General features: G+C 48.0%; 1 protein-coding gene across 3 annotated transcripts in view; it reads left to right on the forward strand.

Annotated features, from left to right (window-relative positions):
- MYL4 (myosin light chain 4) overlaps window positions 1-12,644 on the forward strand; it is a 40,452-nt gene extending 27,808 nt beyond the window's left edge. For all 3 annotated transcript variants that reach the window (XM_069541682.1, XM_069541681.1, XM_069541680.1), the window contains 6 exons: window positions 2,957-2,984; window positions 8,922-9,071; window positions 10,624-10,797; window positions 11,301-11,378; window positions 11,953-11,997; window positions 12,478-12,644. In XM_069541682.1, coding sequence (XP_069397783.1) covers window positions 2,957-2,984; window positions 8,922-9,071; window positions 10,624-10,797; window positions 11,301-11,378; window positions 11,953-11,981 — 459 coding nt within the window. In that variant the 3' untranslated portion in view covers window positions 11,982-11,997; window positions 12,478-12,644. The remainder of the gene's footprint in view (window positions 1-2,956; window positions 2,985-8,921; window positions 9,072-10,623; window positions 10,798-11,300; window positions 11,379-11,952; window positions 11,998-12,477) is intronic.
- Window positions 12,645-13,555: the final 911 nt, after the last annotated feature.

Below are 13,555 nucleotides of genomic sequence, written 5' to 3' on the forward strand. Positions count from 1 at the left end.
TGGCCCAGTGGTCAGGAGACTGGTGTTCGACCCTCAGCCTGTCTATAGTTTCTTTCCTCCTCATCTGTGCCCTTACCCTGGGCTCCTGCGTGGAGTATGCAGTGGTCCGGCCCATCCCAGTCTGAGACCCTCTGTCTCAGCAGGTGTCGGGGCTGGGCCAGGCTTCCTCGGCTGCCGCAGCCCTGTTCCCTCTCTGCCCGGCCCTGCTCCCTTCACACTGGAAGGCTCCTCTCCTTGGAGCTGGTGTAGACCCTGCCTGCTGATTCAGTCATTTTAAGCCTCTCAGCTATCTGGCCCAGCTGCTTAAGGAATGGAACTGGGAGGGGATGAGCCAAGGAAGGAGGGAATTAGAGCCCCCTGGAGACTCAAGCAGTTTTAAGCAGTAGCGCCAGAATGTAAGAGGTCAAGTGGCTACTGGTATGAAAAGCTATTAATAACTGGTTGGGAATGGTGGGCCCTTGGGGATCTCAGCCTCAGGGCAGAGCTAGGGGGTTGGTGAGGAATCAGATCAAAATTACAGCTCAGGGCCTGGTTCTATGACAAAGAGGCCAGGAAACTAGCCCCCAGAACTCCAACTGGATGACCCTTCTTGGCTCTCCCAGGGTTCTTCTTAGTGCCCACAGCCCTGGGGGACCTGCCACTGTGCCCAGAACCATAGGGTTAACCTAAGGTCATTCCAAGCCAGTTAAGCAGAACTGGCTTGGCCAAGAGATGGAGGCAGTTGCCCCACCCCTGGGATTGGTTATGGGACACTCTGGGGAAACTGAGGCAAAGGAAAAGACCTTGAAAGTGCCTGAAGCTTTTCTAGGTCATACACCACTCCCTCTGTGAGCAGAGCCTAGCAAGAAAAGCTATCTCCCCCTTCAGGAAACCTGTATTTCTGATAATGTACTATTCCAGTGGGTCAACCTAGTCTGGACAAGAGCTGCCTGCTGGTATCAATGGAGTGCCTTCTCTTTGGCCTATCACTTCCCCTCCATCACCCACCTTCCCCAATTTCTTGCCTCTGGTTGCAATTGTCTTCTCCATGTCTGGGTCTTCCAGTTCTAGGAGTTGTTGAAGTTGCTTTAAAGTGGAAACAAAATTAGGTATCTTTCATGAGGGTCATTTCCCCTCTTATACTTACCCAGTTCCTTTGCTTAGAAGGTTCTTTGCTCAAAGACAGAGCAAAAGTATAAATGAAATAGACCAGAGAAAGACAAATACTGCGTGGTAGCACATGCCTGTGGAATTTAAATAAAAATAAAAAGTCAAACTGTAGAAACAGAGAGTAGAAAAGTTGTTGCCAGGGGCCAGTCTGAGGATCTAATGAAAAACGTGGTGACTACAATCAGTAATACTGTATTGTCTAATTGAAATTTGCTAACAGAGTAGAGAGCTTCTCAGGTAGCACTAGTGGTAAAGAACCTACCTGCCAACGCAGGGGACATGAGAGACACTGGTTTGATCCCTGGGTCGGGAAGATCCCAGGGAAAGGCAATTCTCTGCCTGGAAAATCTCATAGACAGAGGAGTCTGGAGGGTTCATGGAGTCACAAAGAGTCAGACATGATTGAAGTGACTTAGCACAACACAATAGAGTAGAACCTAAGTGTTCTCACAAAAATAAAATAGAAAATAAATAAATGAGGTAACACATTATCAGTTAACACGTGGGAGGAATTCTTTCACGATGTCTACATATGTTAAATCATCAGTGTACACTTTCAATCTCTTACAGTTTTGTCAATTATACCTCAATAAAGTAGAAAAAATTTAAAAACAAGATAAAGCAAAAGTAAACTTAAGTCCAATGTGTGTGGTTATGACTATATATTCTGATGTTATGTTTGTATATTAACATCTCTTACATGTTTACTCCTGGGGCTTAAAGCATTGCAAAGTAAGGCAAGTGGCACCGTTCTTCAGAGAGTTCATTTCAAGGCATCCTTTGCCCCATTTAGGGGGTTTCTTTAGCTTCCTGGCCAGCGTCACCTACACCTCTGGCAAAGTCCATCCTGGGCACAGCCAGTTCCTTTCCCAACACAGTGTAACCCTTTCCCTGCTCTCCTAGCTCATTCTGGCCACCTTCAGGGGTTCTCATTAGTGAGGTCGTCTTCAGATGGGCACAGAGCAGCAGAACCAGAAGTAGGAAGAAGAAGAAGATGCCCCAGGATTGGTTTCCACCACCCGTGGAGAGCGGATTTGAGGGGGTGGTGGTGGATAAAGACCATGAAGTAACAAGCAAGATGCTAAATTAAAACGATGACTCATGCTTGTTCATTCTCATTCATCTTCAGAGCTTCCCACCTGCTTCTCTTATACTCAGATTTGAATTTAGGGGAGGAAAATCCAAAATTTACTCCTTCTTGCAACAGATAGTTTTTGAGTACCTACTCTGTGTCAGGTTTTTCCTTTCAAATCCCCTGCCCAGGGGGGACCCTGGTTTTAAGGAGCCACGGTACACATAAAGGCATGATTGGAGAACAGGAAGCATCCAGGGCTCGCCCACACTAGGCCTCCCTGCAGGGAGCCTGGGAGGGATGTGTGCTGAAGGAGGGGCTGGAGCGGAAGGGGGTGAGGGGAGGCTTCCTTGAAGGAGGTAGACTGAAAGTCAGTGTCAAGTAGAAAGGGGAGAAACCATTTACAGCTGCTACGATGGAATTTACATTTGACCCAAAGGAATTATAATAGGGAGTGTGTGGGCTCCGGAGTTATTCCGAGCACGTCTCTTTCCCTCTCACTTGGAGCCATCACTTCACAAGTGGTGTTGAGAGAGCTTTGGAGGCTGCCGTGTTTGATAGGCTGTCAGCTGTGGCTGGGTCGTCAGGAGGCCAGTGTTTGACTCTCAGCCCACCATCTCCTTCCCTCCTCATCTGGGTCTACGGCGGGTGACGCAGCATCCCCGGAAGCCGTTTCTGCTTCTCACTGGAAGCCGTTAGCAGTCCCAGCCCTCATTCCTCTGTTTCTCTCCACAGATAGACTTCACTGCTGACCAGATCGAAGGTGAGTACTAATAACTCCAACACCCCCACCGCACCCTCTCTGTTGTTGCGCCTCCTGGGGAAGGGGTTGTCATGACCACCATGATAGTAATCATCACTGCCACTGTTGCCACCACCACCGCCATCATCACGAGCATCACCATCGTCGCCACCATCACCATCATTCCATCACCATCATCAGGGCAAACCTGTATTTGAGTCAGGGTACACAAAGGCACGACTGGAGAACAGTTATGCAAAATAGCAAGTATAGGGAATTCCCTGGTGGCCTCATGGTTAGCATTCTGGGCTTTCACTGTCAGGGTTCAATCCCTTGTCAGGGAACCGAGATCCCCAGTACAGCTGAAAAAACAATCCAAAAAACACCACCACCACAAGCAAACAAAAACGAAACAGTAAGTATGGGTTTGCTCTTTTTTGACTGTTATTACTTAAGCACTTTACATGGATTAATTTATTTCATTCTTACCACAACCCTATGAGGTAGGGGGAGAAGGCAATGGCGCCCTGCTCCAGTACTCTTGCCTGGAAAATCGCATGGATGGAGGAGCCTGGTAGGCTGCAGTCCATGGGGTCTCTAAGAGTCGGATACAACTGAGTGACTTCACTTTCCCTTTTCACTTTCATGCATTGGAGAAGGATATGGCAACCCACTCCAGTGTTCTTGCCTGGAGAATCCCAGGGACGGCGGAGCCTGGTGGGCTGCCGTCTATGGGGTCGCACAGAGTCAGACACGACTGAAGTGACTTAGCAGCAGCATGAGGTAGGGACTATCACCACCCCACTTTATAGGTGATAAAACCGAGGCGCAAAGAGGTTGGGTGGTCTGCACAGTCTCACACAGATATTTGGTGGTGGAGCCAGGATTCCAACTAAGGCAATCTGATTCCAGACTTCGTTCTGAACAGCTCTGCCAGACGGCCTGGAACGTAACAGATGCACAGCAAAAAAAAGTTTTTTCTTTTCTCGACCCTAAAATCCAAGATATTTAAAAGCCATCATTTCTGTTCCTGTTATTGAAAAGCCCTCCTTAGGCTACCGGCTCTCTCCCTCCGCATCGTGAAGTCTGCCAAGACGCTCAACCCCCTAATGGTGGCAGGGCCAGCAGTGTCTTGGGGGACCCTAGTCCACCTGTGGTCTCCATCAACTCTTCTCTATCTTGGATGAAGACGATTTGTTTTCTCAATGTTATATAAATATTATTAAGTGTAGCTTCTCGACAAGCCCCTCAGCCCTTCTTTTGTAGGATTCTGGTGCCTTGAGAATGAAATGTTTCATCGTGTGATATCTACCTTAGAGCTTCACCCTCACTACAATTTATCCCTCTGTTTCCCCCATCAAATCCCTCTTGGACAGAAAATCATATGAACTGGAACGGACCTTGAAAGGTCACCCGATTGAACCCCTTGATTTTAAGCACTGGCTGTATTTGAAAAATTAAACTAACACAAGCACGTGATAAAAATTAGTATACTACTTAAAAATAAGTAATGAAAATAAAAATATTTTCCCCTTGCTTTCCTTTCATGCTGACCTGCTCTCTCCAAAACAATCATTGTTAACAGGTCTACATATCCTTTGATAAAAATATACCATGTTATACCAGTAAGTATGTATGTATGTGTAAAGTTTACACAGATTGAGTCCTATGGTACATACACTGTCCTGCATCTTTCATTTAATAGACATTTGGGTTCAACAATATATAACACGGTATATATTATTTAATAATCTATTTAAATATGTTTTCTAATATTTAACACAAAAACAGTTCTACATCATTCTTTTAAACCATTGTATAGATTCTCACACGTTGATGTAGTTTTTAATCCAATTAGCTCATATTGCTAGACCTTTGGATTATCCCCAGCTGGGGGAAAAAATCATTATGCTTTTCCCAGGAGACTTTCCTAGCAATGAGTCAAAGGATATGTGCATTTTATTTTTTTTATTCTTAAAAATTAATTAATTAGGCTGCCTCGGGTCTCTGAGGCGTGCACAGTCTTCACCGTGTGATGCAGGAGCTTATATGACAGCTCGCAGACTCTCTAGTTGCGGAGAGTGGGCTCAGCTGCTCCTTGGGATATGGGATCTTGGGGCTTCCCAGGTGGCGCTAGTGGTAAAGAATTCACCTGCCAACGCGAGAGACAAAAGAGACACTGATTTGATCCCAGGGTCGGGAAGATTCCTCTGGAGAAGGAAATGGCAACTCACTCCAGTATTCTTGCCTGGAGAATCCCGTGGACAGGGAAGCCTGGTGGGCTACAGTTCACAAGGTCGCAGAGTCAGACATGACTGAGTGACGAAGCACACACATATGGGATCTTAGTTTTCTGGCCAGGGATGGAACTGGCGTCCTGCATTGCAAGGCGGATTCTTAACCACAGGACCACCAGGAAGGTGTCAAGTCTATGTGCATTTAAAATTGTAATAGTTATTGTCAAGTTTCCGTTCCCAAAAAGCCAGTTACTCACAAAAGGGGCGTGATGATGGCCGATGCATTTTGAATATAGTGAACTAAATCTGACTCCATTTTTGTATTATCCTGTTGACACTCACTTTCTGTCAATAATCTGGAGTACTGTGAAATTCTTAAAATTAATTTTAATACATTTTAGTTACATATATGGACTTCCCAGGTGGCTCAGTGGTAAAGAATCTGCCTGCCAATGTAGGAGATGCAGGTTTGATCCCTGGGTCAGGAAGATCCCCTGGAAATGGAAATGGCATCCCACTCCAGTATTCTTGCCTGGGAAATCCCATGAACAGAGGAGTCTGGCAGGCTACAGTCCATGGGGTTGCAAAAGAGTCAGAAATGACTTACCTACTAAACAATAACAACAAGTTAAATTTATACTCATTGTATATACAAACACAGTGGAGCACAGGAAGGCTAGAAAATCAATGATAAAAATTTTCATTTCCCAAGTGAGAATTCTGGTCAAAGCCAACTGGGACAGCTGTCTGCCTGTTTCCTCCATGAAGATTTTCAGGGCTGGGACTTGGCTGATTCCAGGCTTTCATTCCTCTGACTTTGAAGGCATTGTTCCTTAGGTTGGATTCGAATTGTTTCTCTTTTGATTTTGCTCCCATCTCTTCCTTTGCTCCTTGGTGAAGCTGAAGATGATTATCTTCTGTTTTGCTGGAAGAACATGCTTTGGAACCAGGAGACTTGGCTATTAGCCCTTAATCTGCCACTGGTGGCCGTGAGACTTAGGGCAAGTCACTTCTTTAAACCTGAATTTTCTCTTCTGCAAAGTGAAGGTATTTGATTCTCTTCAATTCAGAAATTCTGTGATTCTTTTCAGCATTCTCTAGATAACCTCCATCTATTTGAGGATAGTCATCAAATCCTTTCTTAGCTTTGTAATCTCTGGGTGGTATAGCCCCAAATTCTTTTATGTTTTTGTTTTTGTTTTTTTCTTCTAGGAGCTAGTTTCTAACTCCTGACTTCCTTCTCTGGTCCCTCTCCAGATTTCCATAACCCTTTGGAAAGGGATCATCAGCATTGCTCATTGCTCTAGCAGGCAGCTCGCTGCTATAGAACTTTGAGAAAAAGTTTCTTCAGAGTCCACGAGTGTCATCTCTCATATACCTTGAGATCACTGGGCTAGTTTTCCCCCAGTTGCAATCCTAGACTTCAGGGTCAGGTTTTTATGTGTGCGCCAGCCTTCCCAGCAGTCAGGGACATTCACTGGGACAACAGGCCACTTCCTCCTCCTCCTCTCTCCTCACTTGTTTTCCTTAATAGTTGGCTGAAAGTCACATCTGCAGTGGCCTATAAATGAGGATAGTAATACCTATAGTATAAAGTTTTTGTAAATACAGATGGAGTAATTCATGCAAAGTTATCAGCTCAGACGCTGGCCCATGATAAGTGCTTGAACCATGGGTCATCGTTCTTATTCTTGTTCAATCTTCCTGTTAAATATCATTCTTTTATGTGGAGACTGCGTCTTTAAGTTTGCCCTTGTTCTTCTAAATGAGTTAGGAGTGCAGATTCAATGCAGGAAATGCAAGAGACGTGGGTTTGATCCCTGGATTGGGAAGATCCTGGAGAAGGGCATACCGTATTTATTGGACAATGAATTTGTGCCAGAAGCCATGCTAATAGCTTTACGTGTTAAGAATTTAACTCTTCTAACAAAGCTGTGAGGTCGGTGGTATTCCTTTTGACAGAGGAGGAAACCAAGGTTCAGTGAGGTTATGTGGCTTGGCTAAGATCACAAAGTTAAGTGTTAAAATTGGGATTAAATTCAGTGAGAGATTACTAACAGTATTGTTGGGGAACTGACAGAGTTAAGATATTTTATATGCGCTATTGTTATTTTATTTGAATTTAATTTAAGGATCCTATGAGGTAGGTGCCATTTATAAAAGAAAAGGTTTATAGAGGTTAAATATTTACTTGCCCAAGGTCACATAGCTAGTAAGCAATGGAAATGGAATTTGAGCTCAATTATTTAGTAATTTGAAAGACATGCAATTTTATCTCTCTGCAATTCATACAAAGCCTAATAAAGAGCTGCAGGTAAACGTCTTGGGGAACCTGTTTTGATATGTGGAATGATTTGTAAATAATCCATATGCCGTCTAAGGAAGTGTTTCTAAAGTACTTAGGATTAAAAGCAGCTTTTCTCCTAAGTAATTCACACGTTCTTCTTAGGTTTACATTGTTAATCCACTTTGTAAGCCGCTTCTTCATGGGTAGCACAAGGGTACTTCAATGCCATACCCAGTCCCAATTATCCCTGGTAATGAGCTGGTTGAACCCCAATTGGTGAGGAATTAAGGTTGCTTGCAAAGGGCCCAAGAGTGCCTTCATTCAGCCTGGCCCCCTGGACTCCTGCACTGGTATCTTCTGGGAGTCTGGCTTCAGAACCAGAAATGTAATAATAACCACTTGCCTGCTTCCCTGGTGGCACTGGTGGTAAAGAATTCACCTGCCAATGCAGGAGATGCAAGAGACGTGGGTTTGATCCCTGGATTGGGAAGATCCTGGAGAAGGGCATGGCAGCCCACTCCAGTATTCTTGACTGGGAAATCCCAAGGACAGAGGAGACTGTTGGGCGACAGTCCATGGGGTTGCAAAGAGTTGAATGTGATTGACCCCACACGCGTGCATGCACACACACATACTGTTAGCTAAGTCACTTACCACGTGCTAGACACCATGCTTAGGGGGCTTTGTCATCCCCCCGCATCCCCAACAGATGCACAGTCATTCCCCCTTAGAGCTGAGAGACAGAGGGCCCACGGAAGTTGGGAGTTTGCCTGAGGCCACCTGTGGGTCAGTGGCAGAGCTGGGGTGGGCTGATTATCCAACCTTGTCACCTTGTCCGACATGAGAGCTAGCTCCCTTTCAGCCTGGGACAGGCATTACTGTTATTGGCTGACTTCTGAATGGGTCTTATCACTCTGCAAAGTGGCTCCGCACACTGCCCCCTCCTTTGACACTCAACTGGGAGGGTCAGGTGAGGTATGACTCTTGGTGCGTTTACTTAAGGAAACTGGGACCCAGCCCAGCTTATTCTACATTGGTTGGCAGAGCCAGGAGGAGAACCCAGGAGTCCTGGCTCCTGAGCCAGTGCTCTTTTTACTTCCCTGCTTATTTTCACTGTCAGGCACCTCACCTGCAGAGGGAAAGATGAGTGGATGGGAAGGATAGAGGCAGGGGAGACCTCAAATGATGTGACACGTGGTTGCTGGAAGAGATCCCAGGCCCGATGCTGGAACAGGTCATGGGGGCTCCAGGACACTGCTTCAGTTGTCAGAGATGGGGTGGGCATGGGTTCTAGGGAGGGGCTGGCATGCTGGCTGTAGAGAAATATTTTATCAACTCCATTGACCTGCTCTTCAGCGAGGGTAGAAACTGATCAGCCCCTAGTCACTGCCTTCGCTTGGCCACAGGGGGCTGCAGTCGGTCTTTTCTCTGCAGAGTTCAAAGAGGCTTTTTCGTTGTTTGACCGGACCCCGACTGGAGAGCTGAAGATCGCCTATGGGCAGTGTGGGGACGTGCTGCGAGCTCTGGGCCAGAACCCCACCAATGCCGAGGTGCTGCGTGTCCTAGGCAAGCCCAAGCCGGAAGGTCAGCCTCCCCTCTCCACCCCTGGGGCTCTCTCCCTTCAAGACCAACCTGCTCTCCCCAGGTTACCTGCCTCCCATTGCTAGAATTACCCAGAAACATCTGGCCCTTGGTCAGTCCTCAAAAGAGTGTGACCTGGGCTTGTTCTCCTTTTTTCTGTGAGAGTGGGAGCTCCTGGGGAGCAGGCCCGACTTTCTACTGCTTCAGGGCACCTGGGACATGGGGCAGGGGGGCTGGGAGGGAAACTGGGAACTGACCACCGCCCCCGCCTCCACCAGAAATTGTGGGTGAGGTGTTACAGCATTGAGATGTCCTGTGACCACCATGAGTTGTATCACAGATAATGTGTTTCTGATATACAGCCCTGAGATTGCCAATTATTCATTTAATATAAATTAGAGCAGACTCAGGCTCAGCTCTATGATGATGCCTGTTTCACTGGTTTGCATTAGATAGGTTTTGGTGAATGAGGGCTTAGAAAGTGGTGCAAGGGGTCCCATTTGTGAATGTCATCTGTCACTGTGGCAGTCAGGCTAACAGCTGCCCTAACACATGAGTCCTTCTGAGGGGCTGGGGCTGGGCAGACCTGGGCAGGAGCCCTTAGCCAGGGTGGATCGTTTCTAGAGATTTCCTGGGCCCTATATTGGGGCCTTCCTGCCCTGTTCCTTGGTTCTGGGTCCTTCCCTTCCTGCTCTTGCTGGGGAAGACACCAGCAAGAGTGAAGGATGTGGGTCAGAAAGGACCAGAGGACCAGGAGCCTGCCCGTGTCAGCAGAGCTTCTCAGAGGGCAAAAGATATTTGAGTCTTTCCATTGTGGGAGGTTTCTGGGTTACAAAAGAAAGCAATGCCAGCCTTGGGATACTTAAAAATGGTTTTACCTCTATGAAAGTAAAGTGTTTTTGTTTTTTTTTTAAACTTTGGTAACTATTCAAGAGTTTTTATTCCAGGTTTCTCATCTTTTTCCTACTGTTCAGTAGGAATTCTTTAAATAATTATTGCAATCTGTAGTTTAATAACAGAAATTGTCTTTTGCCAATTTCTTTTTGCAGTTTATAGCTTGTCAAAAACACAAAAGTAAGTTAAAACTTTTAACACGCCACAGTGTGGGAGAAAGGTGCTAGTCATTATTGATTCAGACTTGCTCCAGGCGGTGGGACTAGTGAGGGGACCCAAATTTGGGGTTGTGCCAAGTTTTCTTTCTGCAGTCTTGTCAGTTTACCCTTGAGACTGGGAGTCTGTCACGTGTCCGAAGTCTAACTTGTGAATGTGAGAACTTGGGGCTGCTCACCTCCCTGCCCCACTGGCTGACTGGAATTCAGAGGTCAGGGTGGAGTCACAGGTCCTGGGTCCTTTCACTGAGAAGAGTGCCCAGAGCCAGCTCTTGCAGGGCTCCCGGGGCTTCGTGCCCTAAAGGATTCCTGACTGGGGGCCCCCACCCAGAAGTGACGGCAGCTGAGCTTGGGCTACCCTGGCAGAGCCGCATGAGACCCCTCCCGAGCCTCTGCTCCCCTCGAGCTCACGTCGAATTCCTTTCCTTACCGGTCCCTGCCGAAAGAGATGAATTCCAAGATGCTGGACTTTGAGACCTTCCTGCCCATCCTCCAGCACATCTCCCGAAACAAGGAGCAGGGCACCTACGAGGACTTCGTGGAGGGGCTGCGTGTGTTCGACAAGGAGAGCAACGGCACGGTCATGGGCGCTGAGCTTCGCCACGTCCTTGCCACCCTGGGTTTGTATGCCAGCCAGGCAGGGGCAGAGCCCAAGGGAGAGGAACAGAGGATGAGAAGCGTCTGAGTGCTGTATGTTGGGGTGATGTGGGGCTCCCTGCATCCTGAGTCTCATGTTCTGGTCCAAGCCCGTCTCCCTGGGTTCTGTAGGTACCATCGTCCCCAACTGGGTTTGCTCAGCAGGGTTGGAAGGAGAGGAGAGCAGGCTGGCAGAGCAGGGGTGAGGCCTGAGAGGTGGGACCCAGGGCCCCTGTCCTTGTCTTTGCCTCTGTCGCTAGGGCCTTGGTCTGCTCACCCACTGGTGGCTGTAGGCAGAGGGAGAGACCTTGGGGGCTAGGAAGTGTCTTAAGACCTTGACTCCACCGTTCAGAGCCTTGGGGGAGGTTTGGTTTGACCAATTCCTTGATCCAGGAAGTCCTGGGCCATCAGACTCAAGGGGATGTTTGGGTTTGGCCGGTCCTCCTTTGCCCATCTGTCATTAAGTGCCCACTGTCTCCCACCCCAGGAGAGAAGATGAGTGAGGCTGAAGTGGAGCAGCTGTTAGCAGGTCAGGAGGATGCCAACGGCTGCATCAATTACGAAGGTACAGCTCATTTCGCACTTCCTCGGGCAGCCAGGAATGGGGCGTGGGGGGTGGGTACAACTCAGGCCAGGAGAGGCTGCAGGACAGAACAGATGCAGGAGTTAGAGGATATGTGTACCCCGTGGTCTTTGGTGAGCTCCCAGTGGATATTGTTCTTTTCCCTCCTGGGAGTGAGCATCACTGTGTAATGGCAGGAGCATGGATTTTGGAGATAGCTCTGTGATATATCAGCTGGGTGATCTTAAGCAAGTTGCTTACCTTCTCTTAACATTGGTTTTCTCATCTGAGCAACGGGGTGATGCTGGCCCCTTTCCCAGGGTTGCAGGGATTGGCAGAGATAATGTAGCTCATTTTATCCATGTCTGCTGTCAGCACAGAGAGTGCACACAGAGCAGCGGCTGGTTCCCTTCCTTTCTTCCATCTTCTCCCCATCAACCCCAAACAGGAAAAGGAATCATAGTCTGAAGAAAGGGTGGTGGGAAGGTTTGCGGTCGGGTGGCATAAACCAGGGAGGAGGGGTTTAAGGGGCCGAGAGGGGCCATGTGATGTGGCTGTTTTCCGTCTTCTTTCCCAGCCTTTGTCAAGCACATCATGTCTGGGTGAAGCAGACCCCTCCCGGGTGAGTGCAGCCCACCTCCCGCGGGGTGCCCAGAGCCGCACCATGTGCCCTAGAGCCCTTCTCTTCCGGTTTGACCCGCTTCGAGAACACTGCAGGAGACAGAGCAGTCCGGCCCCACCCGTTGCCCCTGCATTCTGAGTGCTCCTGTCGCCTCCCCTTCATCCCTTCCTGCCCTGCCCCTCACCTCCTTGGTCTTTGCACCCAATCTTGACCCACCAGTCACATCCTCCTGCCTCTTCCGGGGTCTCTCAAGGCTGGACAAATCGCTCAGGAGGGGCTTCCTCTGTAGGCTTCTGGCCATGAGAAGCCAGGTTTCAGGTGGAAGAGAATGTCCCGGGCCTATGCCCTTGACCCTGATCCTCTTCACCCGCTTCCCTGAGTCCCTTCGGCCTTGGTGCCGGCTGGTGGGGGTGGGATTGTCATCAGGAGCTGGGGTGTGGAGGGGAAGTAGAACCCTTTCCATCTCACGCTCTCTTTCAGGTGCCTGGCCCGGGGCCTTAGCCCAGGTGAGTTACCAAGAGGCCCAGAGTGATTGAGCTGGAGCTGGAGTCCTGGACTTCCCACTGCACGGCAGCCCTGGGGACTTCCAGGGCCCCCAGTCCTCCCCATAAATAAACAGCTTCAGCAAGGCTGGGCCAAGGTCCCAACCAGCCTCTGAGTTGTTTTTTAAAGCCAATTAATTCGTTGAGCTGGGTTTTTGTGAGTGTGTGTGATAATGTCACCTGAGGCCTCATGCATATTCCTCAGAAGAATGAGCAGTATCTGGAATCTGGGGGACATGGGCTGGGGCCCAGGTAGCTAGAAACAGGAGGGTCAGATCGTGAGCAGAGAGTTTTGGAAGGGTCTGCAGTCTGAGGAGTTGTGATCAGGAGGAGCTTCATTTCCTTCCAAGGCTCACTCTCTACCTTAGGTCTGTCCAGGTGACAAGCAGAAAGAGGGCCACTAGGAGCCCTGGGGATACCAAGGGATCCTCAAATAATCCTTGCTCCCTCCTCTTCTCTTAAAAAAATAATTGTGGTAAAAGGCACATAACTTAACGGGACTTCCCTACTGGCTCAGATGGTGAGGAATCTGCCTGCAATAGAGGAGACCCAGATTCAGTCCCTGGGTTGGGAAGATCCCCTGGAGAAGGCAATGGCAACCCACTCCAGTATTCTTGTAGCACATAATATAAAATTTTCCATCTTAACAATTTTTAAGTGTTCAGTCCTATAGTGTTAAGTGTGTTCACATTGGTGTGTAGCAAGTCTCCAGAACTTTTTCATCTTATAAAACTGAAACTCTATATCCATTAAACAATAAATCTCCATTTCCTCCTCTTTCCAATCCCTGGCGACCACCATTCTACTTCCTGGATCTATGGATTTGACTACTCTAGATAGCTCATATGAGTGGAGTCATAGTGTATTTGTCTTTTTGTGACTGGTTTATTTCACTTCACGTAATGTCTTCAAAGTTCATTTGTGTTGTATTCCCTTCTTTTTCAAGTGTCAGAATTCCCTTCTTTTTAAGGAGGAATAGTGTTCCACTGTATGTGTGCAGGTACCACATTTTGTTT

The sequence above is a fragment of the Ovis canadensis genome, chromosome 11 (genome assembly GCF_042477335.2).
Source record: "Ovis canadensis isolate MfBH-ARS-UI-01 breed Bighorn chromosome 11, ARS-UI_OviCan_v2, whole genome shotgun sequence".
NCBI classification, from domain to species: Eukaryota; Metazoa; Chordata; class Mammalia; order Artiodactyla; family Bovidae; genus Ovis; species Ovis canadensis.